Below are 26,912 nucleotides of genomic sequence, written 5' to 3'. Positions count from 1 at the left end.
GCTTTACAATTTTCACACACCGACGACGGAGGCGACAACGCAAGAAGGAGCCGACCTGTCTTGCTCAAGGACACTTTGACACGCTGCCCGGGAGGAGCGGGAATCGAACCGGGAACATTCTGTACGTTCAGTTATGTTTCAACAACATGAACATTCTGTACGTTGAGTTATGTTTGACCAACATGAATATTCTGTATGTTCAGTTATGTTTGAACAACATGAAGATTCTCATGATAGAGCTCTTGCATGGAATGTTTATGTAGTTATGTTATAAATAACCCGTAACAGAGCAACCATTATTTGAGCAAGAGGCAACGGTTGAAATGTGTTGATATACGAGAGATGTATCAACAAAAACATAATAATTTGGTGTCTTATTACTGGATCTTGTAAATAATTCACAGAACATCAGCAATATCATGCTTTTACAGTGTTTTACCTACTCTACCACTGCATAGAAATTAGGCATTTTCTTTTGAACGTGGTTACCAATGGTGACAGGCAGCCATGTTGGAAGAAAGAGAACTACACTAACATTGCGTTCAAGGCCTCTGTTGGGACATTTTCCCCATGCATCTGTACAACTGCTCTAATTATTCATTAGATTAGATTAAAATGTATTGTCATCATACAGCACAACTACAGTACAACGAAAAGAAGTTTGGCATCAAACCAGAATGCAAAAGTAACAGTAAAGTGAAATAGTAATATACACGAGGACAGGGTACAAAATAGTTACACGCCCAGCGCCATTGGCTTGTAGATTTATTGTTTGACGATTAGAATTTAAGGTCTGCCCGCCACCTGGCGGCTAACAAAATACACTGCATCTACCGCGGCCGGCGGTTAATGGTCGTCTGTGCTCGGTGTCAATATGATGCGGCGGTGGTGAGTTGAAACTGTGTGTGTGTGTGTGTGTGTGTGCGTTCTAATGTTTACAAACAATGAACCTTTAAATGTAAATGAGATGCGCTCTGCTCACAAGGTCAAGTTTGTAACATGAGACGCACATGAGGTCTTACATCACCCGTTCTTTACAAGAAAACCCTGCAATCGCGTTTTTGATTGTGCTCTGATATTTTACTATTTCGCATTTGATTTGACCAAATATGTGGAGGCATATTCCCTGCAACAGGTTCAAAGATAACTTCACATTTATTGGCAATTCGTTTCCTTATATCGCTTCCTCCAGGGTTCCGACTTGTGTTGACAAAATGCAACCCTGCTCAGCTACGGGAAATCAGCGCTCTCTCTCTAGACTAGAAAGGTGCACTCAGTAGAGCACAGATGTCCGCCAGGGCGGCAGCCACACATAATAATAATAATAATAATAATAATAATAATCTACCTCTCTCTCTCTCTGTTCAATGATTTAAAGTGGCCAAACGTTACAATATAAATACTAATTGGATTTTTGGCTGGTAAAAAATCTGCCCGGCTGGTAGTTTTTAAAATCTACCAGCCAAATGGCTGGTAAGTCAAAAAGTTAAGTTTGTTCCCTGCACGAGGATGCAAAGCATGTTAGACGATTGGACTCATCGCAGAGTTTACATTACACATAAAAACTGCGCGACTCGCGAGAGAAGTTGTCACACAGCCTTCAAACGCAGGGCGGAAGAGCTAGTTTGCTTCTAGAATTGAAGGTCCGCTCTGCTCTGTCTATTATGAAATGACAATTGCGCAAAGCCTCTGTGCTCCTAGATAACTTTTTCCAGTTCGCACATATCTATTATCTATGACTAATTCTATCTATTTTTAGGGGCAAATGCGAGTGAAATAGTCGCACTGTTGAGCCCTGGCTGTGGTTACATGACGTCATTGCTATTTTAGAGCTGCTCCACCGGTTACAAGGTATAGTCAAAATCCATACCGTAGCGCAAATTCATACCGTATACGGTTTATACCGTGGCATCCACCCCCTAATACAATGTACAGGTGAGGTGATTAAACTGAATATTAAATAAATACATTAGTACTAGTACTGAGTAATAGTGCTAATCTGATGCATGTACATAATATTAATATGTACAGTGATACAGGTATAAAGACAGTATGGTAGTAGTTGTACAGCGGCAGCAGCGTAACTAGTCAGAGTAGGTAAGGGATATGTACATAACATAAACATATAGATATAGTATCTACTAGGGGTGTAAAGGTACACGTATCCGTACAGTACCGAACCGTTCAGTATGGCTGTGTACCGAACTAATACAACGGTATGTTAACCACTAACAACCGCCCACCGGGGTCTGTTTTTTTCACAATCTAATATAATAATTTTTTTATTTTTTATTTAACAAATCGATTATTAATTTCAATATAGAATATTCATTGACAGCCCTACAAGTACAATTAGTTACTGCACACTACATCACCCCTGAGTGGAACATGGAAAGCCAAACTTTCCTGTACCGAAAACCCGTACCGAACCATGACTTCAAAACCGAGGTACTACCGAACCGTGGTTTTTGTGTACCATTACACCCCTAGTCTACAGATATGTAAAAAGGATTATATGTACAGACGCAGCGCTCAAAAATCTAACCAATTCTGCTGCTTGTCTGCTGCAGTGGCTCAGGAGGTAGAGCAGTCGTCTGGCAATCCGGAGGTTCCCGGTTCGATTCCCGCTCCTCCCGGGCAGCGTGTCGATGTGTCCTTGAGCAAGACACTTAACCCCTAATTGCTCCCGATGAGCAGGTTGGCACCTTGCATGGTTGCCTCCGCCATCGGTGTATGAATATGTGAGTGAATGTGTGAGTGAATGGGTAAAGTGTGAGTAACAAATTGTAAAGCGCTTTGGATAAAAGCGCTATATAAAAAAGCAGCCATTTGTCTGCTGCTTGTTGCTGCTTGTGTGCCACTTAAGTCTAGCACTCAGGTGGGTCTGGTGGCTGGGTGAACAAAGGGAGCGTACTTAACTTGAGTGCTTCCCCAGGGAGGGGGTCGGGGGCTACTGCCCTCAGACCCCCAAGATAACAATAGGAGTCACACAGTTTGGATTGGTGGAGGAGTGGTAGAGGAGCAGTAGAGGTTTGAGTTTTGAGCGCTGTATCCTGTAGGTATATACAGACGGATGTGGATATGTATGTATATAGTAAGAATATACTTATATACATACACGGTATATATACAGCATAATTGTACATGCTATTATGTTATATGGGTTATATGCAGGTGTATATGTATATAGAAGGATTATTTCCAGGTATATTCAGACAGATATGAATATATATATAAGGTAACAATTAATATATAAATGTATATACAGTATATACAGCACTATGTATGATTGTACATGCACTATTGCACAATTATTGAAGTGAAGTTTAAAGCACGTAGCAGCCATGCTGTCCCGAGCGTGAAGGTTAGGCTATGTGTCCACTAAAAAACATTTTTTCAAGGCGGACCGCTTTTAAAAAAGAAGAAACAAAAGCTCAGAGCGTTTTTCTGAGGCTCGCGCCAGCCGTGGCTCCGCCCCTTCCTCGATGAGTTACATTGATGAGCACGCTCCTTTCCCAAAAGTTGAACTAGTTTCAACTTTATGAGCTGGGAGCACTCCGACCAAAAACACTGCCGCCGAGAGCTCATAAACGGTGCTGGGAAAAGGAGCGCGCCGGTCGTGTCGCCAGCATAGAAATGAATGACAGAAAGGAGCTGACAACTCATAAAACGTCGGCTATGGACACAGTCAAATATTTGGGGAAATACACTTCTTCTCCATCTCCCCCAGAGTCAGTCCATAAGATTGTGCTAAACTAGGCTAGCATGCACCTGGACCCCTCTCTGGTCCTGGGGGGCTACTGTACACAGTGCGATTCATCATCATCAAACCTTTATTTAACCAGAAAATAAAAACCCATTGTTGAGACCGAGGTCTCTTTTTCAAGGGTGATCTGGCCAAGAAGATTAAACCGATATCAATCTTCTTGTCCGGCTCTGTGGAAAATGGCACCTACGCCGTGTAGATAAAAATGGAGGGTTCCTTTGAAAACATAAATGCATGGCAATAATCTCCCCCTCTCTCTCATTCAGACTGCCAAGTGAATGCACAATTCATCTTCACCATACCGGGCATACCCATTCTCTCCCATGTGTTACAAGCACAACTCAGACGTTATGAAGGAAGACTGTCAGTCACACAAATTATCATCCTAAATTGGTGTCAGTCAGTGACTAACAGCTCACTGATGAGAATGTGCTATTATGACATCATACTGTGACATCACAAATGTTCTAGAATGTACTATTATGACATCATACTGTGCCATCACAAATGTTCTAGAATGTTCTATTATGACATCATACTGTGACATCAGAAATGATCTAGAATGTGCTATTATGACATCATACTGTGACATCACAAATGTTCTAGAACTACTATTATGACATCATACTGTGAGATCACAAATGTTCTAGAATGGTCTATTATGACATCATACTGTGACATCACAAATGTTCTAGAATGTTCTATTATGACATAAATAATATGTATGGTAAGGCTGTCCCCGAAGCCTGTTTTGGGGATTCAAACTTCGTCAGGGTTCTTCGAACGGACGTTCGAACCTTCATTTTTAATAAAAAAAATTGAAATAAAAATACAATTATTTTATTAATTATTTTTTCTTTTTCTTTTTTATATCCTCAAACTAAATCCTCAATTTGAATAAAGTGATTCAAACTACGTCAGGGTTTTCCGAACGGACGTTGGAACCTTCGTTTTTAATAAAAAGAATTTAATAAAAAGTATTCTAATTTTTTTTTAATATATATATCCTCAAACTAAATCCTCAATTTGAATAAAGTGATTAATCTAATTAAATTAGTGTTTTTTCTTTTATTAAATCAACTTTCCAGCCCCCTGTCAACTGTCAAATGATGTCAACTGTCAACATGAATTAACATTCAGTATTCAATATTGTCTGATTCAATTTTTTTTTTTCAAAACTTTGTTTATTGAAGTTTTTTCATTGCAATATGAGATCATCACAAGGTCAAATTGTACACATATATGCCAGACGTATTGCACATATCTACATATAAGTAGTCAAGATATAGGTCTGTTGAATGTAGACAATATACATATTGCACAAAGGTACATATAGTTAGTCAAAATATAGGTCTGTTGTATAAACAATATACCTATTGCACAAAACTATGTATAAATAAACAAAATATAGGTCTGTTGAATGTAAATAATATACATGTTGCACATGGCTACGTATAAGTAGTCAAAGTATAGGTCTGTTGAATATATAGACTAAAAAATAGTACACCACAAAATAAATATAGATATTGTTTCGGACATAGTCAATTAAACAGATATGTACACTCAGGACAAGCACTGTACAGCAGGAATAGAGGAATGGAACACATTATTTTTTTTTTAAATGAGAAGGTAGACATCGGTTACATTTGCACAAGTAGATAGGTCACTCGACTGGACTGTGCTAGGTTAGGAGTGAGCATTATTTATGGGGGGTCGATTGAGCTTTGTTCCCCAACATAGGTAAAGAAACGGCCCCATGTTTTATAAAATCTAGCTGTAGAACCCCTTATGACACACCTTATTTTCTCCATCTTAAGGAAGTGCAAAATATCCCTGAGGCACATAGAGTGAGATGGAGGAGTGGGTGACTTCCAATGCAGTAAAATGAGACGTCTAGCCAGGAGAGTAACAAATGCCACCAGGTCAGCTTTATATCGTGGCAGAGACAGAGTAGTAGGGGAGATAGAGACACCAAAGCAAGCAGTTATGGCAGTCGGGCTGATTGGGATCTCAATACTATTTGAGATAGTTTCAAATATTTCAGACCAAAAGTTATGCAGGGAAGGGCAGGACCAAAACATGTGACTATGTGTAGCAGGGGCACGGTGGCATCTGTCACAGGTGGGATCAATGTTGCCATAGATCTTGGCTAGCCTGACTTTAGTAAAGTGTGAACGGTGAACAATTTTACATTGGATCAGTCCGTGCCTGGCACAAATTGAAGAGTGGACCCGGTGTAGAATATCCTCCCACAGGTCTTCTGTGATGTCCTCACCCAGGTCCTCCTCCCATCTCCTCCTGATCTTTTCTAATGAGGTAGGACGCAGTGAGGAAATCAAGCCATACAGGACAGATATAATACCCTTTGTGACCAGTGTAGGCTTTAGTAAAGTGTCAATAGGAGTGGCTTCTGGGAGTTTGGGGAACTGTGGGTTGATATTACGTACAAAACTTCGGACTTGCAAGTATCTGAAGAAATGTGACCTCGAAAGAGAGAACTTGTCAGACAGTTGTTCAAATGATGCAAAAATATTTTCTATATATAAATCACTGAACGTTCTAATACCAAGAGGGGACCAGGAGAGAAAAGCTCTATCCATCACAGAGGGGGGGAAAACAGGGTTAGCTGTAATTGGAGCTAGTAAAGAAAAAGATTGTAAACCAAAATGTCGTCTGAACTGGTTCCATATCCTGAGTGTTGATTTGACAATGATATTTTTAGAGTAGGGAGAGGTGGGAAAAGGTAGAGGTGCGTGAGCCAGAGCAGCCAGTGAGGCAGGGCTGGAAGAAGAGGATTCCAAAAGCAACCATACAGGGGATGAAGGTGTGTCTTCAAACCTTGCCCAATGTTGTAGTGCTCTAAAGTTGGCTGCCCAATAATAGAATTTAAAATTGGGCAGAGCCATCCCTCCCAGAGGCTTTGGTCTTTGTAGGAGGGCTTTACCGAGCCTAGGGACTCTCCTATTCCAGATGAACTGCGACACCAAACTGTCAATTTTCTGGAAGAATGCTTGTGTGAGAAAGATGGGTAAACATTGAAAAAGATATGAGAATTTTGGCAGGGAGTTCATTTTAACTGAGTTGACTCGTGCCGTTAAGGACAGGGGTAATAGCGACCATCGTTCAAAGTCTTTATGCAGTTTGCAATCAAAAGTTAGGGGGCTAATAACCCTTGCCATAATTTCAGTGCGCCCCCTAACTTTTGATTGCAAGGTCTGACATTGACCCCCTTTTCAGGAGTTGACCTAGAGCCCACCAAGGTCATGCATATCAAGTTTGGTCAATGTCAGACCTTGCAATACACTGTAAGGCACTGTAAGGCTACTGTCCTGCCTCACTTCCAGTGATGAAGCTAAGCTATGCTAACGGAGCGTCTATTCCCAAAGCTAAAATGCACGCACAGAGACAAAAAAGGTATGCATCTTCTTGTCTAACTCCAGGGAAGATGTTAAATAAGCTAATTTCCAAAAAAAGTGGAGTTCCCCTTTAACAAAGGGGAGAAGTTAGATTTAAATAAGTCCTTAAATTTGTCTGTGAAACGAATGCCAAGATATGTGAAGCCAAGTGGGGAAATTTTAAAGGGCAAAGTATGTAAGGGGTAATTTCGACCTTCAGCATTCAGAGGGAATAGCTCACTTTTATCTAAGTTTAGTTTATATCCTGATATTGCACCGAATGAACTGAAAACATCAAGGGCAGCTGGAATAGAGACAGAGAGATTCGATACATATAAAAGCAAGTCATCCGCATAAAGTGAAGTCTTCTGTTCGATGCCAAACCTATGAATACCAGTTATGTTAGGATTTGATCTGAGAGCAATGGCCAATGGTTCTATTGCGATATTAAATAATAAGGGACTCAAATTGCAGCCTTGCCGAGTAGAGCGAAAGAGAGGGAAATATTCAGAATGTGTGTTGTTGGTTCTGACTGAGGCTTTAGGGGAGGTATAAAGCAGTTTCACCCAAGTGATAAATGTTTTACCCAAGCCAAATCTCTCCATGGTGTAGAATAGGTAGCTCCACTCCACCCGGTCAAAAGCCTTCTCGGCATCTAGTGAGATCACAGCTTCTGATATTGAGGAAGAAGAGGGATTATACATGATATTAAGAAGCCGTCTAGTGTTAAAAGAAGAGTACAGTTTTTTTATGAATCCAGTCTGATCTGGGGAAATAATAGAGGGTAGTACCGATTCTAAGCGCATAGATAGTAGTTTGGAAAGAAGCTTTAAATCCACGGATAGCAAACTTATAGGACGGTAGCTCCCACATAGGAGAGGGTCTCTGTTCTTCTTCAAGATTAAGGAAATTGTGGCCTGAGTGAGTGTATGGGGCAATTTAAAACAGCAGAAGGATTCATTATACATATCAATAAGAAGTGGCGCCAATTTGCCAAAAAACGTCCTATAGAATTCGATTGGGTAACCATCGGGCCTGGGCATTTACCTGCCTGCATGTTGTGAGCAGCCTCTTCAATCTCCTCTATTGTGATAGGCTCCTCCAGTTTCACCGCTGAGTCGGAGTCAACTTTAGGAATATCAAGAGAGTCAAAAAAGTTGCTAAAGGCAGACGGTCAGTGGGTTGTTCTGCAGCATAGAGAGATGAGTAGAAGTTTTTAAATTGTTCATTAATTTCTTTGGGATCTGTAGTTCTGCCTGTTGAAGTTTGGATTTGTGGTATTTGATGCGAAGCTGATGCCTGTCTTAATTGATGAGCTAATAGTTTATTCGCCTTATCTCCGTGTTCATAGTAATTGTATCTGGATTTGAATAGTAATTTTTCGGTATGGGTGGTAGTCAGAGTATCGAATTCTGCTTGTAACAATAGGCGTTCCTTATATAAATCAGGTGATGGAGCGATAGAGTAAACGTTGTCAATCTGAGTGATCCGTTTGGTTAAATTATCTAATTTCTTCTTTCTGGCTCTAGTCTCATAAGTGCAGTAAGAAATAATTTCCCCCCTTAAGTATGCCTTCAGTGTCTCCCATAGTAAGGAAGCTGAGATCCCAGGCGTCTTATTGATATCCAAAAAAAAATCTATCTGCTTGGAAATAAAAGTAACAAAATCTTCGTTCGATAACAAACTAGTATTCAGTCGCCAGGGTGGTCGGGTGTTATCACATTCCCTAATTTGCAGTTCCATTAGAACTGGAGAGTGGTCCGATATGACAATAGTATCATATGAGCAAGATAATACTGATGAGATGAGCCGATTGTCGATCAAGAAATAATCAATACGAGTGAAGGTGTGATGAACATGAGAGAAGAATGAGTATGCTCTGCTAGATGGGTTGTGAAAACGCCAAGGGTCTGAAAGTGAAAACTCTTCCATAAAAGATTGAATGGTTTTAGCAGAGCTTGAAAGTACTGCATTTCTGGTAGATGAGCGATCCAATGATGAATTAAGCCAGCAATTGAAGTCCCCTCCTAATATCAGATAATGTGTGGAGAGGTCAGGTATCGAAGAGAACACAGATCTAAAAAAATTGCTATTGTCCCAGTTAGGGCCGTAGATATTAAGCATAATCACTGGGGTGCCACAGAGCTTTCCAGTTACCAGCACAAATCTACCATTTGGGTCAGAGAGAACATCTGAGCAAATAAAATTTATTGATTTGTGGATTAAAATTGCCACACCTCTAGCTCTGCTCTGAAATGATGAGTGGTACACTTGGCCAACCCATCGTTTACGTAGTCTGGTATAATCAGATAGCTTGAAATGAGTTTCCTGAAGGAAAGCTACTGTATATGAACCCCCAAATTCTGAAGATGCCCCAGTACTTTACTACGTTTGATTGGCTGATTTAAGCCCTTACAATTCCAACTAGTAAATTTGACCACTCCTCCAATTTGCTGTGAGGTTTTAGGTTGAGTCATAGACTGGTGTTGAGTGTACAATGAGTAACATCGAAAAGTATGTCCTAATAGTATTTTTTGTGTGCAGTGGCCAAGTCATAGAAAAAGCAACAACAGTATAAACATCGCACAAAAATAACTGTAAATGTAAACAAACCCTTCGCTCCCCCCTCCCCCTCCCTCCCATGCTGATGCGTCTCCTCAAATTGGACGCGCGCATAACCCACTATTACTAACTCTAAAGATAAACACCACCCCTTCCGTGGTTAAGTGACAAATGTTAATATTGAGAAATATCGTAGTCCCCAAATGAAATAGTCTGTATATGCTCAGTCATATGGACATGAATTATGAACTTGCCGTTCAGCTGATGGTTACAGTCTGGGGAACCGCTTTTCTGAGTTTAGTGTTTATGAAAGTCGACGCGGCGGCCGGGTCTTCAAACGTGTGCGTTGAACCACTCGGCAGAGTGATTTTCAGAACCGCAGGAAACATCAGCCCAAACTTGATACCAGGACAGGCATGGAGTTCACGTTTCACTCCTCCAAACGCAGCCCTCTGCTTGGAAACAGCGACGGTGTAATCAGGGAAAATAGAGAGCCTTTTGCCTTGGAAGAGTAGAGGGGTGTCACGGGAGGTCGCGCTGGCCCGACGTAGGATTTCGTTCCGGAGATGAAAGAAGTGGACCCTGATGATGAGCGGACGAGGCGTCTCTCCCTCTTTGGGTTTAGCCCGCAAAGTGCGATGGGCTCTGTCGAGTAGGGGCTCATCATCCAGGCCCAGTAGGTTCTTGAGTAGGCGGCCGATGAATTCCGTTGGCCGCGGACCCTCCGAGCCCTCAGGTATCCCCACGAGTCGAAGGTTGTTCCTCCTCGATCTCCCCTCTAGGTCCTCACATTTGTCGGTTAGTAATTTCACCTGTGACGTGAGCTCCTTAACAGTGGAGTCAAGCGAGGAGAGCTGGTCACTGTGGTCGCTCGTCACACGTTCCAACTCGCAGATAGTTTGCCCGTGTTCATTTATTTTCAGCAGCAATGGTTCAGTAATATTCACCAGCTCCGTGCGCACTGCAAGGATTTCAGCTCTCAGGTTAGTTGCCGATGAGTCAATTCTGCCACAAATATCTTCCTTCAGCGAGTTCAGCATTGATTGTAATGCCCCTAGATCAAAGGCGCTGCCGCTGGTCATGTTAGCAGCTGGCACGTGCGGTGGGGGTGGCCCGGGTGGCTGATCAAAGATTGTTTGTTGTCCTGCACGCGTCGTCCTTAATTTGGGTTTAACAGGACCCATGGACGATTTAAAGTGTCGAAAAGTCTGCCTGACTGGTAGATGAACATACGTTGTCCAGTGTCCAAAGTCCAAAAAGAAAAAACGTAGTTAAAGGACTATTTATAATTGAAGTTTGTCACAAAACAGCGGAGCGGCGAAAAGCACGTCTTACATGCTCGGTGTCCTCGAGCCCTATACCCTGTTCTCTGATTCAATATTAACATTCAGTATTCAATATTGTCTGATTCAATATTAACATTCAGTATTCAAGTAGAACAGCTAGCTAGCCATTGTGGACACTCACCTTTCCACAACAAAATGGTCAGCAAGGCACATTGGAGAAATGCAGACTTCCATCATGTTGTTTAGTCTATGTGTTCAGTATGGTTTCAAGATGCATAATGAGATCTTCTTCTTCTTCTTCTTCTTCTTCTTATTTGAATTTCCGGCAGTGTAGATGCATCGTGGTGTATTACTGCCCTCCGCAATTATTTTTATGGGCTCTTCTTCTTCTTCTTCACCTTCTTCTTCTTCTTCTTCTTCTACTGGACCCCGTCATCAACTACATTGTCCATTGGAGTGCAGCTAATGCTGCTACTTCCTGTCTGAGCCCCCCTCCGCGGGACCCTCCTTGCCCCCTGCGATCTTATTCTGGGCTGCTTTGTCCCTCTCAGCCCCCTCAGCCAATTCGCTCCACACCTCCTCCCAGTCAGAATTGTTAAATATATATAGAACACAAATGTTCTAGAATGTTTGATTATGACATCATACTGTGACATCACAAATGTTCTAGAATGTTCTATTATGACATCATACTGTGACATCACATTTGTTCTAGAATGTACTATTATGACATCATACTGTGACATCACGAATGTTCTATTATGACATCATACTGTGACATCCAGTGATGGGAATAACGGCGCTATAAGTAACAGCGTTCGTTTTTTCAGTAACGAGTAATCTAACGGATTAGGGCGCGGATTCACCTGCCTCATATTTATGACCGCACGCGTCTTTTTTCAATGTATTCCAATGGGGAGGGAGCGTATGCGGCCGCCTATAGGAAGTGCGCTGCAGTCGGCTTTTTTTTTCAGCGCCTTTCAGCTTTTCTATGCGGCCGCACACAGCATAGACTCAGGGGGAAAACATTTCTTGTTTGTATTTCTTTAAACCAATCACAATAGTCCGGGGCGGCGCTAAGCCCAGGATGCAGCGCAGGTGCCCTTGCAGAATATTGAATATTTTAATCTTCAGTCTTGAACTGAAGATTCACATTTACAGGGTTCCCACAGACATTGCAAAGGGAAAGTAATTTTCCAAGCACTATTTTTCATTTTTAAAGGGCATTTAAAAGGATCCAATTCACTTTTAAATGTGTTTTTTTTCATTGGAAAAAAAATCGGATCCAATATTTATGGCTTAAAACCAATTTCCGACTTTAGATAAAAGAAATTCTATTTCTTGATTCAGAACAATTTTATCATGGATGAACAACACTTTCAATGTGAATGGTTGATTTGAATTTCAAGGACATTTTAAGCACCTTGTAATTTTTTTTGTCGTTTTCAAGGAATTCCAGGCCTTGACTTTTTTTTGTAATAAAAAAATCAAGCACTTTAAGCACTTCAAGGACCTTGTGCGAACCCTGCATTTAGCAAATTGGCGAGCAAACAATATGGCGGACACCGGTTGTATGTTCAGCTACATAGGAGTATGATGTTTCATGTTGATCTGACCTACGGTTTGAGAGTTATGGCCTTTTAAATTGTATCCTTTGTCTGGCCTGACGAGTCATATTTCTTGGCCAGCACTTGCACACAACTTCCAATCAATGGGCAAAGTGTCATGTCTCAACCCTTTACCATTTTACAGGAATTTGTGCAAATATTTCTAAAGATTAAAAAGAATCATAGACCAGCACAAAAACAATAGGGTTTCAACCTCTTCAGGGCTTGAACGTTAGGTTATGACTATAACCAAGTTCTGTTAATTAGGGGTGACACTCGGCATCACTCATGCACTGTCCTCGCACGTGCACGCGCACTGAATAAAATTCCACAAATGTACCTTTAATACCAGTATTCGTCTGACCACACCCCTCGTTAGCTTACCTTCATAAGCAGGTGTGTGGTCACCTGCTCTCCTCCTTCCCAAGCTTTCACCACAAGGTGAGGTCAAGGGCTGCAGCGGCGTCGGATGCCGAGCGTCACCCCTAATTAACAGAACTTGGTTATAGTCATAACCTAACGTTCTGTATCATTAGGGGATCCGCTCGGCTTCACTCATGCACATAGGGAGGCCGAGCGGAGCCACCGGCCGACAAATACACCCCGCTGAAAGCCCCCCACGACCATCAGAACAGGGAGGGCCGAGCCCCCCCGACCCCCCCTAATGGAGGGAACCCCCCCTATTAGAGGTTTCCCGGAAGGGCGACGGACCCGACCGCGCAAAGAGGCACTCAAGCAACTCAACGCACAGGGTGAGCAGCCGTGGCCTGACCCCAAGACTACACACACGCACAATCCGCATGCCACCCGGAAACGAACGGAGGGAACAACCTCGTTACTGCCCCCAGAAACACGGGGTCAAGGGCAAACCCAACCCCGTGGCAAGGCCGTAGCAGCGGAGCGCGAAGGAAGGCCCAGACCCACCAAAGGGACTGGACCTCCTGGAATGGGGGCCCGGAGAAGTCCATGATGCCAGCATCAAGACCCCACCAGGTGGGCACTTAATGACCCCGCCCCCCACATCGCCAGCGTATTCGGACAAAGGCCCCTCAGCCGAGCGGGCCCTGTCCCCCCAATAGTACACCGCCTGGCACACTGACCCTGCAGAACAGGCAGTCAGCATGGCCGTAAGCACACAAAAAAGGTTAACCAATGGAAGCAGGCAGCGCACCGGGGAAAACCAGGCAACAGGCTGTTAACCCGAGCCTGGAGACTGCGGACGAGACAGGCGCCAGAGGGGACAGCTGAACACAGCCGCCCCGGCGGAAGGGGCGCATGCTGGCGTTGTTGCATGACCAAGCCTCCATTTAAAAACCCCCACCCAGAGGGGTTGAGGCAGAGAAGGCTGACACGATTGGCAGACATCATGAACGTGCAGGGGCACCCTCAACCGGTTAACCCGGGAGTTGACACTGCTCCAACACACCAGAGAACCAACCACCTAGTCGTTACCCTATGCGGTGGTTGGTCCCATAACCCCTCAGGAAAAAAACTCCAAAACATACCTGCGGCACTGCCGCAGTACCCGTGTTCCAGTTTCCAACAGGGTTATCCCGGGCCTACGGGTCAACGAAAACATTACTTCGGACCGGGCCCGGTGATACGGGGAGCACAGGGTCCCCTGAGGAGGTCAAAGACCACTCCAACAGACCCCTCTTCGCCATGCGTAAGAGAAGAGCGCAAGAATGGAAAACCAGCCCCAACACCCCGTACTTGGTATTCCCAGGAGGTCACCCAACCAAGTACTAACCAAGACCAACCTGCGTGGCGGCCGAGATCCGATGAGATCGGGCGTGTACAGGCTGGCACGGCCGTAAGCCATTACGACAGTGTAGAATACAATGCACCCAACAAGGGCTCCATAGCGCTTAACCCTGTGACACCCGGACCGACCTAGCATTTTCCCCCTGAAAAAAGAAAACCCAAGTCCCTCAGGGTACCAGAACAGCAGATCTGCATCCCCGGCGGACAACGGGTTTAACTGATTCGGACCAGCGTGACCAGAACCAGTCCCGTGCCCTAACCACGCCGACATGCCAACTCCAGGAGAAGGGGCAGATATGCGTGTTGATCTTAAACATGAAAAGAAGGCGCCACCCAGACGTTCGGTGCGAACCGCGCCCGGTGGCCCACCCCCAGGGTGTGAGACCCTTCTACATATGTCCAGATCCATTCCGTTATCATCCCCTGATATGAACGAGAACCCGTCGACAAACACACAGGTCGTCGGAAGAGGAAAAACCCCCATCCCAATTGCTTTATAAAAACGCTGTTTTAACCCCAAGCAACCAAGGCGCGCCAGTCAGTTGCTTAATGTCCAGCAGAACATCCCGAGCTAGCACTATGTGTGCGTCGGGCATATCCACATCAATAATAGGCCATGTAGACCATCTTATTGAATCCCCAAGGCGCCCAGGGGAACGACAAGAGGGGCGGGATGCAACCAACTCCATGAATGAATGAATGAAAACTTTATTCAACAGATTGCAGAATGGGTACAATACAGTACGGCTCAATACATACAACTGTTAAGGGGATGCAGACCTGAGAAAGACGTTAGTCTTGTTACCATCAGGGTCCCCCATTTCCAATTCATATAGATTCATCCAACTCTTTATAATAATAAAGAAGAAGCATCAACCGTATGAACCCAACTGCACAGCTGGGAGTAAAAAATGGTTTATTTTTTACATCCAGTCACTCCTTTTGTCAGAGAGGACAGACCGAACATTCCCAGAAGCCTTCCCACATGAGTCGTAGTTGTGAAAAAGACATGCCAACTGTGAGTCACGTGACCAACTGACTCAAGTTTACACATAAATCGAGCGTAGCAGACCCGCAAGCCCTACGCTCTAACTCGACACCTTAACACCACAACCTTACGTAAAGATCTTAACTCACGGAAGCCGTCGCCATAGCAACATTGCTATGACGGGGGGAAACCCTGTACACGGCTCCTGTTTGTAATAGGAGTCGTCAGGACAACCCTCCCCCCCCCCCCCTCCCTGCCAAGACGTTCGAACGACTCAGCCCTGACTGGCTCAGCAGAATGAGAAAAAATCTCCTAAACCAACCAAGTGGAAAGGAGGGGTTTATTCGACACCCCCTCACAAAAAACCCTTTTTCCCTACACATAATAACAACTGTAGCATTTTGAAACCTTCGATAGAATGCCAATGTATAGCGTAAGCTAATAAAATGCCCGCTACCCACAACAGTGAACAGGATTTATAACAAAACAAGTCGTATGTGTGTGAATCCTACACCCGCTTTCTATGTCATACATAGCAACGCTGACAGAGAGTAACGGCCAGGCCGTGGAACGTGTGTGTACGAGTATTACTGCAACTAACACAACAGCGTTGTGGGACACATTTACTTTGTTCAAGCAATGGAAATACCACCAGTTTCTACCTGCATGTGGAGCGTCAGGCTAATAGAACCTCCTACGACGGAGTGTATGCTTGCAGACCTTGCCTAATCTCGTAACACAACATGACTCATCCCTCAATGTAATAGTGCAGATTCACATTTACGCAACCCCATCATATGATTTGTTGAAGAAACAGTTTGTTTGGCCAATAATACAGTTCCCCTTATATCGGGGAACTCTTTATTTCCACGGCACAAAAACATAATCATGAGGGGCCGGGGAGGGTGTAGAGGAGAGGGGACACAGAGGGAAAAGTCACTTTTAGCGGCGTCTGCCACCTCGCGCCGCTCGAGTCTTGCCACCCTGAGGAACCCCGGAGGGACGGTAGGTAACTGTCTGCTGGTCTCGACGTTCCCTACCGTCTCCTTCGGTCGTGGATGGGCCGGCGGTAGCAGAAGCGCTGTCTCTTCTCCTGGCCTTCTTGGAGGGGCCAGCAGCGGCGGCGGAGGCAGTGGTAGGCACGGCGGAGGGAGCTCGACGTCGTGGAAGCCTTCTGACTCCACCGGCAAGGACGGGAGGCGGAAAATGGGGTTGGAGAACGGATCTCTCCTCAGCCATCTCTCTGCACGTTGAGGTCATCAGCTGCAGGGCCTTCCCGAACAGTCCAGCCTCGGAGAGGCTGGCCGTCAGAAGAGGGGTTCTCTTCTTCTCCGGCACTCGAGCCTGCTCCAGCCAAAGGTGGCGCTGGATCAGGGTGGCCAGGGCGCGCGTCTTCCCCGAGGCTATGGCCAGCACCTGGGTAAGGTGCAGGACAGCTCCTGCCGCCTGGGTGATCTGATCGCATTTTACCTCTGTCAGATCCATGCCGCCCGTCATTATCCCCGATACAAATCTAGCCAGGTGGGCGATGTTAGAAGCCGCAGCCAGCGATTGTGTACCAGCGATAAATGACTGGTCACCCCAATATGCCAATCGCCTAGCCGATCTTCCATGGAGAACCGGCTTGCATAATGGTTCCCACACCACATCCGGACAGAGGAGAGGGGCCATCGGCCTATCAAGCCGTGGCACGCCCTCTCTCATACCTTTGACCAACCCCGACACCCGCGTAACTGGTACGTAGGCGGGGGCAAGTCCCATGACCGCCTGACCCTGACGAACATAGGCCCCCATTGAGGGGAAAAATGGGTAGACAACATCCACCCCTCTCACCGGGCGACGCTGCCAGAGATGACCTATGAGATCGTCAGGGACAGGAGCAGGCAATGGCAGCGGCACGCCGTTTGCAGCGGCAGCTACCGCCATGAGCTCGGGAAACAAAGCCTGCAGTTCCCCCTGCTGACCTTCCTCCACCGAACCCGCATCCCTCACATGCAGCAGGCTTCGACCCATTGAGGAGCCACAGTCTGATGTGGCTGATAGCAGGGCATCCTGCTGATGAGGCCGAGGTGGTTCCTCGACATCTTCGAACAAGGCATCCCAAGGAGCCATTTCTCCCCCCTCCGGTGTTTCCTGGATAGGAGGGATACTCGCCTCCACAGGACCTTCAAACAAGAATCCGTCCGACTCTTCCATGAAGTCCTCAGTTTCCATCGGACATCCAGAGCCTGACGCATCCTCGCTGGTCTCCAGCAATTCCCCAAACCCAGGCCGTTCGCGCCTGCATGCCACCATCTTGCGTCGCAAATCCTCCGGACCCAAAACAACCGACCGTTCAACAACGGACGATTCCCTGGAACCAGAGTCGAGATCAGGCCATCGCCGGAGTGACGGCACCGATGCCTCGGCTCCTCGGAGAGGCAAACTACCCATCGGCTGCCTCCTGGGCTGGGTCGGCAACCACGAAAGTGGCAGCAGCCCTGCACCAAAACGCACGACGGAGGCGGGAATGGAGAACCGCTGGTGAAGAGTGGGTCTACTCTCCGAAGAAGACATTATGACTTAGCTTTTTCCTTTGAACAGTTATGAGAGAAGAAAAAACTAAGCACAATGTAAACTCGTCACAACTCTTTTCAACTAACAACACGTCAAGTGGGGTACTACCGAGGCACTTCCTTGTGGTGAAAGCGAGAAGGAGGAGAGCAGGTGACCACACACCTGCTTATGAAGGTAAGCTAACGAGGGGTGTGGTCAGACGAATACTGGTATTAAAGGTACATTTGTGGAATTTTATTCAGTGCGCGTGCACGTGCGAGGACAGTGCATGAGTGATGCCGAGCGGATCCCCTAATGATACAGAACCCCTAATTACAATGTTGGCTATGATAATAACTTTCAGGGGAAGCCAGCCACACTGCCATCCAGTGTGATGTGAGACCAGATTGGCTTGTAAGTCATTGTGAGGTGTATATGTTGTTAATGTGATCAGAACATTGATCCTAGATCAGTACGTACTCCTACTCTAAGAAATAGTAAATATGGGCCCTGGTAGCTTCTCAAGAGAGCCTCATCTTACCACCAGGGGGCCCCTTGAGTGCTTTTACAGAGAGGTGGCATTTACTGCACAGGTAATCTGCTACAATGCTGATATTCACCCAGTCAACAGATCAGTTGTTCCTGAAAGGAAGGAACAATTATTATTACAGTTTTCAAATGAGGCCCCTATCTGAGTAGACAAGTTCCTAAATGTTCTCATGTCAACAAGAACCACAAAGCAGTGAGGTAAAGATGACTATTTTAGCACTTTTGTTTTAACACATTTAAGAATGTTGTCGTGAAGGGAAATGGCAATTACTTAGAGAACACATGATAATACGCTGAGTCTGATCAGGGGAGGAAAGTAATTACGTACTTTCACTAAGTACTGTACCTCTAGATCTCTATTAAAAAAGAGCTAAAAACGTACCTCGTCACCATAGCCTTCTAATACACTCTGCTGTTGATTGTACTAGCACTATTTTACTCTGTCCATTCTATTGCATAATTTTACTCTCTATTCTACAATTTTATTCCACTGTATTATTTTACTCTGTCTATTACTTTTTATTACAGGTTCAAAATGGTCAGGTATTAAACTGTGTGGGTATCAAACAAGAGACTGTCAGGCTTTAAAACTGTGTAGGACCCAGGCCTAGAACTGCACCCTGAGAGAGGGAACTGCACCCTGAGAGGGAGGTTTGCCCTGAGTGGGAGGTTCGAAGGGTCAAAGTGGGTATAAAACAGGAGGGAAGAGTTTTTAAACTGTGGATACAAAACAGAGAAGGTAAAGATGACTTTGAACTGTTGAACAGTAATCCAGAACTATTTTATTGCACTGTTTTATCTATTCTATTATTTTATTGCACTGCACTATTTTACTCTGTCTATTTTATCTTACTCTTCCATAAACAAGATGGCCTGTTGGGATGTTAGATCCTAATGTGAAAAACTGTGATTTTACATGTCTGCACTTTATGTGCTCATTTTATGCCTGTCTTTTTTCTGTTGTGAAGCACTTTCAGCTGCAGTTTGTGTATGAAAGGTGCTATACAAATAAAGTTTATTATTATTACCTGAAGGACGATACCAGTCTTGACCCGTGGGTTCCAAGTTATTCTGTTATGGCAGGAAGTCTTCTTCTGTCTTGTGTTTCAGTTGACTGTAGGCTGCAAGCTTCACTGGTAGTTGTAACCAGTCACTTCTTTGCAACATCACAGCAGAGAGGCCAGAAGGCTTAACAACCTGATGAAAAAGGTTCACTGCAAGCCTTAGCGCTCAATTCTGATTTATTGCTCAGATCAGATTTTTTTATTTGACTGTTCACATTATTATATATATATTTTTAAATGTGACCCTGAATTTCCCCAAGGGGATCAATAAAGGAATATCTTATCTTATATCAAATTCCAGTGTGAACTGGTAATGCTCCTGAACTGACCCGCATGTGCAAATGGAACAATAACGAAGATGGAAGTAAACATGGAGGACGCTGAACTCAGATTATGGTTTAATTTGTCTGACCACCTCCATCACAGCTGTCTTCCATCGAGTAGCCTCCAGCTGCAGCCCTGGAGAATCCTCTCACTGGTTGGCGGAAAGTACGGAAGTATCTCGAAGTACGTCTGCGCTGATTGGCGGAAAGTACGGAAGTTTCTCGAAGGCAGCCACAAACCTGCGCCGTTTTAAGTGAGCGTGCTACCGCCATCTGCTGGGATGGTGTCCGCATTGATATTATAGACCACCGCAACACTTCCGGTATTTGCTTAGAGTAACTGTACAACTGTACAAGCAAAACTGTACATTGTTTGGTGGTCTATCGCCCTGCTCTAAAGATAAACTCTAAACATAACCAACTTCAAAAGAGGGCCTAAGCATAACCAGTTTGAAACAAGGCGGACATTAATAAAGTTTTCAATCAATCAATTCCAGGCCGCGACCCTCTCTCTAACGTAGAGTGACGTCCCCTCAAGAAACTTCTGTACTTTACGTCAGCGCGTGTCCTGTGGCTGGCACAAGCTTGCCAGTGAGAGGATTCTCCAGGGCTGCAGCTGGACCCTATTGCCTCCATCACAGCGGTCTTCCATGTTTGTATCCACTGACCACCTCCATCACAGCTGTCTTCCATGTTTGTATCCACTGACCACCTCCATCACAGCGGTCTTCCATGTTTGTATTCACTGACCACCTCCATCACAGCTGTCTTCCATGTTTGTATCCACTGACCACCTCCATCACAGCTGTCTTCCATGTTTGTATCCACTGACCACCTCCATCACAGCTGTCTTCCATGTATGTATCCACTGACCACCTCCATCACAGCTGTCTTCCATGTTTGTATTCACTGACCACCTCCATCACAGCTGTCTTCCATGTTTGTATTCACCGGGTGACTCCACCCAATGTTCAGTTCAGTTCAGAGTTTTTATTTGCCACATGGAATCATACAATCAGAGTTTCTTCATTACACAATCATAATTATCATTCCATGGACAAAAGGAGCAGGAAGAAGAATACATCTTATAGTTACCTGACCCTTATTCCTAAACTAAACAAGTATTTACTTATGGTCGGCGTACAACCTAATCTACACAAATAATAATTTATACCATTATACAAGAAACACACAATCCACAGTTAAACAAGAAAAAATTTAATAATAATAATAATAAAGAATAAAGAAAAAAGAAAAGAAAAAGATCTCATGTAAAATCTAGAGTGACATAAAAGTTGCATGACTTCTGATATGACTGTTCAGACTGGGGTTACATTGCAAAGAAATCTGACCTGTATCTGATTTAGGACCATAATATGAAAGTGGCCCAAATCAGAATCGAAAAGATCAGATTCAATGTGATTTGTGCTGTTCACACAGATCCGAGTTGCATATGAGCAAAAACAAATCTGATTTGGGCCACTTTCGCATGCAGTCTGACCAGTCCACCCCCCACCACCAAACAATAAGAATGGCGACTGTTTTCATTCTCCAGTTGATAGTTGAATGACTGAGCTTGAACTTGATAAAAAAAATGACTAACACTAGACAACAGGAAAATATGGGTTTTTAAATTGTATTTTGTGGCTGTAAAAAGGTTTTTATAAGCACTACAGTAAAACATCTATATTCCAATTTACAATGGATTAAGAAAGTTCCAAATACTGTTATCTACAGAACAAACACTTCAATAATGTAAGTGAATGTACCCTACATATATGGTAAAAGTAATGCAAGCTAAGTATTTCCATTTTAGGGTACTTCTGCAGTTTAACTCTACTACCTCAAAAGGAAAATACCTGAATCCTGAAATTACTAGTTGCTTTGTAGAAAAAAATAATGCATAATAATAATAATAATACATTTTATTTGGCGGCGCCTTTCAGGACACCCAAGGTCACCTTACAGATCATAGAAAAAATAAGAGTAAAAATTCAAAACACAAGGCAGGGTTAACAAAAAAACAAGCAACGGAAAATATAAAAACAGTGAAGTTAAAGTAACAAAACAAACAAACAGCAGGGGGTATAGGACAGTGACAGAGGTTACAGTGAATATGCGAGTTTGAACAGATGGGTTTTCAGCGTGATTAGGTTGGTGAGAATCAAGTTCAAGCTTGCCAACTGTAAGAGGAAGTATAATCAGAACTACCACACGTAGACCACAAACCAGCTTCACAACATGTACAGGTCAATGAATGAATGAATGAAAACTTTATTTAACAGATTGCAGAATGGGTACAATACAGTACGGCTCAATACATACAATTGTTAAGGGGATGCAGACCTGAGAAAGACGTTTGTCTTGTTTCCATCAGGGTCCCCCATTTTCAATTCATATAGGAATGCATGAAGGACTCAATGAACCAAAGCACGGAACATTTGGAATGTTTACTTTTGACACTTCAGTACATTCAGTATTCATTATCACACCAAATTATTTAAGGCACTGTTCTGTTCTGTAAAGTAATTCAGAACTGTTCTATAAAACATCTAGGACTGAACTTTGTAAGGAAACTCAAAGTAAGAAGGAGCTGCCCTGTTGTTCGGTCTGTTCTATAAAGTAATTTAGAACAGATCTTTGTAAAGAAACTCAAAGTGAGTTGAGCTGCTCTGCTGTATTGTAAAGTAACTCAGAACCATATCCTGTAAAGTAACTCAGGAGCCCGCTTCAACCAGATTATTGTAAATTAGGCTATTTTATTTTATTGAACAATTACTGCCTATTTTAAAACTGAACCAAGCCGTAAACAGAGAGGCCTATTGGGATGTTAGATCCTAATGTGAAAAACTGTGATTTGCCTTACTTTGCTGCTATCTTTTTATGCTAGTTTTATATGTTTTTTATGTCATTTAAAAACTGAATCAAACCATAAACAGAGAGGCCTATTTGGGATGTTAGATCCTAATATTAAAAACCGTGCTTTGCCTTACATTGATGCTATCTTTTGTATGCAAATGTTGTGCCATATAATCAAACCATAAACAAGGTGGCCTATTGGGATGCTAGATCCTAATGTGAAAACTGTGATTTTATGTCTGGACTTTATGTCTTTTTTCTGCTGTGAAGCACTTTGAGCCGCAATTCTTGTATGAAAGGTGCTATACAAATAGTTATTATTATTAATAACATTAGGCCTAATGATGTAAAAAAAAGAAAACATATGTTTTATATACAGTATGTCTGTTTTGTATGTTTGTGGACAGAATATCTCAAAAGGTTATGGCAAGCTTGCCAAAACAAATTTGCCGTAACATTGGTCACTAACGGAAGACACCTACTGATTTTAGTGACCCCATGACCTTTAGTGACCCCATGACCTTTTCCTTAGTGCCACCATCAGGGCCAAACAATCAGTTTTCAAACGAGCGTATCACCCAGGGTTCCCACAGACATTGCAACATTTTATTCAAGGACTTTCAAGTATTTTTCCAAGCACTATTTTTCATTTTAAAATGGCATTTAAAATGATACAATTAACTTTGAGATGCTGTTTTTTATAGAAAAAATTATCTGATCCAATATGTATGGATTAAAACCAATTTCCGACAATTAGTTACACTTGAAATAAAAACAATTCTATTTCTTGATTCTGAAAAATGTTATCATGGATGAACAAAACATTCAATGCGAATGGTTGTTTTGAATTTCAAGGACTTTTTAAGCACCTTGTTAAAAAATGGTCAAGGAATTCCAGGTCTTGACTTTTTTTTTTAAACTAACCTACACTGTAACACGCAACACTTTGATGAACATTGTTACTCAGCTGATAGAGTTGTACCCTTCCTGATGACTTGTCATACAGAACTTGTAAGTCGCTTTGGATAAAAGCGTCAGCTAAATGACTAAATGTAAATGTAAATTCGGATGAGACGCTAAACCGAGGTCCTGACTGAATTTGGTCGTTAAAGAACCCAGGACGCCTATCGTAAAGAGTAGGGGGTTCCCCGACGTTCCTGGCCAAATTCCCAATCAGGTCTCTGACATCAAGGCCACCTAATCATCCCTTCCCCTTAATTGGCTGATATCAATCCCTGTCTCCTGAGCCGTTCAGCCATTGTGTAGTGTGATGTGTGCCGGGTGCCATTGTATGGTAGCCATTGAGCCTGCGTAGCCCAAGGTTGGGTGCTACGAGTGGTGGTGAAGGAGGCAATTCCCACCCTACAAGCGCTTTTGAGTGTCTAGAAAAACAGAAAAGCGCTATATAAATGCAATTAATTATTATTATTATTATTAACACATTCGGGGCCATTGGGATGAGTCTAATAAATCTCTAGAGGACCGGCAAATGTAAACAGACGTGGGGCTGTTTGTAGAGCTAAATCTATACTTTATAGCAGTGGTGCCCAACCCGGTAGATCGCACGCTGGTTTCAAGTAGACCGCGAGATTATTTTGGAAAATCATTATTACGGGGTCTAGTTAGATCGAGGCGATCCGCAATCGCTTGCTTTTGTTTTCATGAATACCCGGATGTAGAGGAATGTGAAGCACTTTGCTTACAGACGCTGAACTTGATACTTGTGTCTGTCGTTATTCATGCCGTAGAAACATCCACACAAACAAACATGGTGTCAAAAGTAGTTGAACTTACGTCCATGTATACATATTAGCTGACTATGTCACAGTCGGACTCCGGTTCTGAAGACAACATTACGGAGGCCGAGACAAGTAACGTTGGGCTATTGTCAGCTAGCATGGCGGCTAATATTCCACCCCCCTCCCCGATGAGCTTCACAGGCGACTGGAGCGTCAGCTGGGACATATTCTGTGCCGAATACGAGGACTATGCACTCGCTACGGGTATAACCAAGAAGGACATGAACATTCAGGCTGCAACTCTGAAGAGTGTGATGGGAAGTGAATGCAGGCACATTTACCATCACAACCTGAATCTCACCGAACAGGATCAAGGGGACGCTAAAGTCATACTGGATACGTTGGAAAAGTACTTCAAACCGGCAAAGAACGTCATAATATGAAAGGTACGTGTTCGGGAGCAACAAGAGGAAGGCGAATCCATAGACAGTTTTGTGACCAGACAGAGAAAAGGCAGCAACATGTGTACGGGCAGCTAAGAGATGAAATGATTTGTGACAAAATTGTACTACAGTAGGTGTTGCAAACGAGAGCATAAGACGCAGACTGTTGAGAGAGAAAGGGCTCACGCTAATCACCGCTGTTGAAATGTGCCGAGCAGCGGAACAGGCTGATATGGGAGTGAGAGCGATGGAGATAGCGAGCTCATGCACCGACGCTGTTCACGCCATTGCTAGGCAACAAGTCAGGCATAACCAAGGGAGACGGAGCTATTCACCCAGAACTGGAGACAGATTATACATGCAAATACTGTGGCAACTCTCATCCAAGGGGCAGAGAACATTGCCCAGCATTTTGGAAACAGTGCAAATCATGTGGATCACAGAATCACTTTGAAAAAGTGTCAAAAAAGCAAAAGAAAACCCACTGATGGAAAAGAGCACTGCATTGTAAATACAGCTGACAATTCAGAGCAAGACAGTAGTTGGGTCAAGAACCAAAATTCTGTGACCATTCTTTGGCTAAGATGTTTTGATGATTGATTTGACTTCTATGGACCTTTTATAAAATATTTAGCCCCCCGTGTCCCTCCCAAAAATCCCGGCATTTTTTGTCAGATGGCCAAATGCAAAATACCTGCTGACGCCATCTTGAAAAATTTACTTTTGATCCAGAGCACCTAGAATCATGTATGAATACACTTTTTTGTGTAAGTCAACCATGACTATTCCAATTCTGACATCAGTTTGACTCTATGACATCAATTTGACCCAGAAATCCAAGATGGCCACCATCTAGTAGAGCGAAAATATAACTTTTAATGTCGAAACCAATTTTACCATGGTACTGCTGTACTTTAAACAAACTACCTTCATAAGGATCTCAGCAAAATAATTTATGAATGTACAGTATGATAAGATAACTAATTATACTTCAAAATATGCTCTCTTAAATAGCTGTAACGTGAACAGAAACAATGAAACCACTTTTTTTTTTTTTTTTTTATAATTTTTTGATGTGATATAATTTTTTGACAGTGATGACATATGACTATCTATTTTTTTGTAGAATTAAATGTCAAAGGAGAACTATCAGTGACTGTTGACAGACCTTTTTGTGGAATTGTTTTTTGATTGTATTCCACTTTTGCTTTGGCGATGTAAACATATGTTTTCTCATGCCCATTGAATTGAGTGTGTGTTGTCAGTGTGTATGCAGAGTGTGAAATAAATGGGTCACGCTGCCTGCATGCCCAACGTGAGAAGTTACAGTCTTGTCATTCTTGTAATTCCTACACTACACCATTACAATGATATATAAAATATCATATTATATTATATACCCATTCAATATGCACATGACAGAAAATATTATATGCCATATAATATTTTCTGTCATGTGCATATTGAATGGGTATTACTAATACTATTACTACTAATACCAGCCGAGAGTAGGTCAAATTTGGGCTGGTAGCTCTCGGCTAGGTGGCAAATTAAAAAGTAGATATTGGTTCAAAAAAGGTTGGGCGCCCCTGCTTTATAGTATTGTTATCTGTCCATTCTCATTGTCAATTGAGACCATAAACCGTCCCTTCAAAATGGCTTAAAGAAAAAAAAAAATTCATCAATACGTTCTCATTTTATAGCGCCGTGAATATAAGCGTTATACAGGATTTCGGCTAGGATATTTCCTGGAAGGAGAGATAAAGGGCTAATAGCTACTACCGTTATATCCAATGGCATTTCCGTTATACATATGCTACAGAAATAACTCAAACTGCATATGATCGGCACGATCCTCAAGCATCTATGCATGAAAGGGGGGCGGGGGATGTCGTTTCTGATTATTGATTACCAATAACCGCGTTAGCCTCATTCATTGATCGGATGGATGGCTATCAAAACACCTGTACTGAGTTTCTAAGTTTGGACCACCTGTCAAAGTCGTATTTGATCTTATCTTGGAATTTTGTGT

General features: G+C 43.3%; 2 protein-coding genes across 2 annotated transcripts in view; both read right to left on the bottom strand.

Moving 5' to 3' along the window:
- Nucleotides 1-509, bottom strand: part of LOC311245281 (eukaryotic translation initiation factor 5B-like) — a gene marked incomplete at both ends in the record, with an annotated part of 69,136 nt that extends 68,627 nt beyond the window's left edge. Inside the window, 1 exon segment of the mRNA XM_084335117.1 lies at nucleotides 490-509. Coding sequence (XP_084191243.1) covers nucleotides 490-509 — 20 coding nt within the window.
- Nucleotides 510-25,067: 24,558 nt separating this feature from the next.
- The window catches only part of LOC311245280 (E3 ubiquitin-protein ligase TRIM47-like), a gene marked incomplete at its 3' end in the record, with an annotated part of 55,929 nt that continues 54,084 nt past the window's right edge, over nucleotides 25,068-26,912 (bottom strand). Inside the window, exon 8 of the mRNA XM_084335116.1 lies at nucleotides 25,068-25,107. Coding sequence (XP_084191242.1) covers nucleotides 25,068-25,107 — 40 coding nt within the window. The remainder of the gene's footprint in view (nucleotides 25,108-26,912) is intronic.

This window comes from Notolepis coatsorum (genome assembly GCF_963971535.1).
Source record: "Notolepis coatsorum genome assembly, chromosome: 18".
NCBI lineage: Eukaryota > Metazoa > Chordata > Actinopteri > Aulopiformes > Paralepididae > Notolepis > Notolepis coatsorum.
Note: the sequence above shows the minus strand (reverse complement) of the source record. Positions and strands in the feature narration are given on the sequence as shown.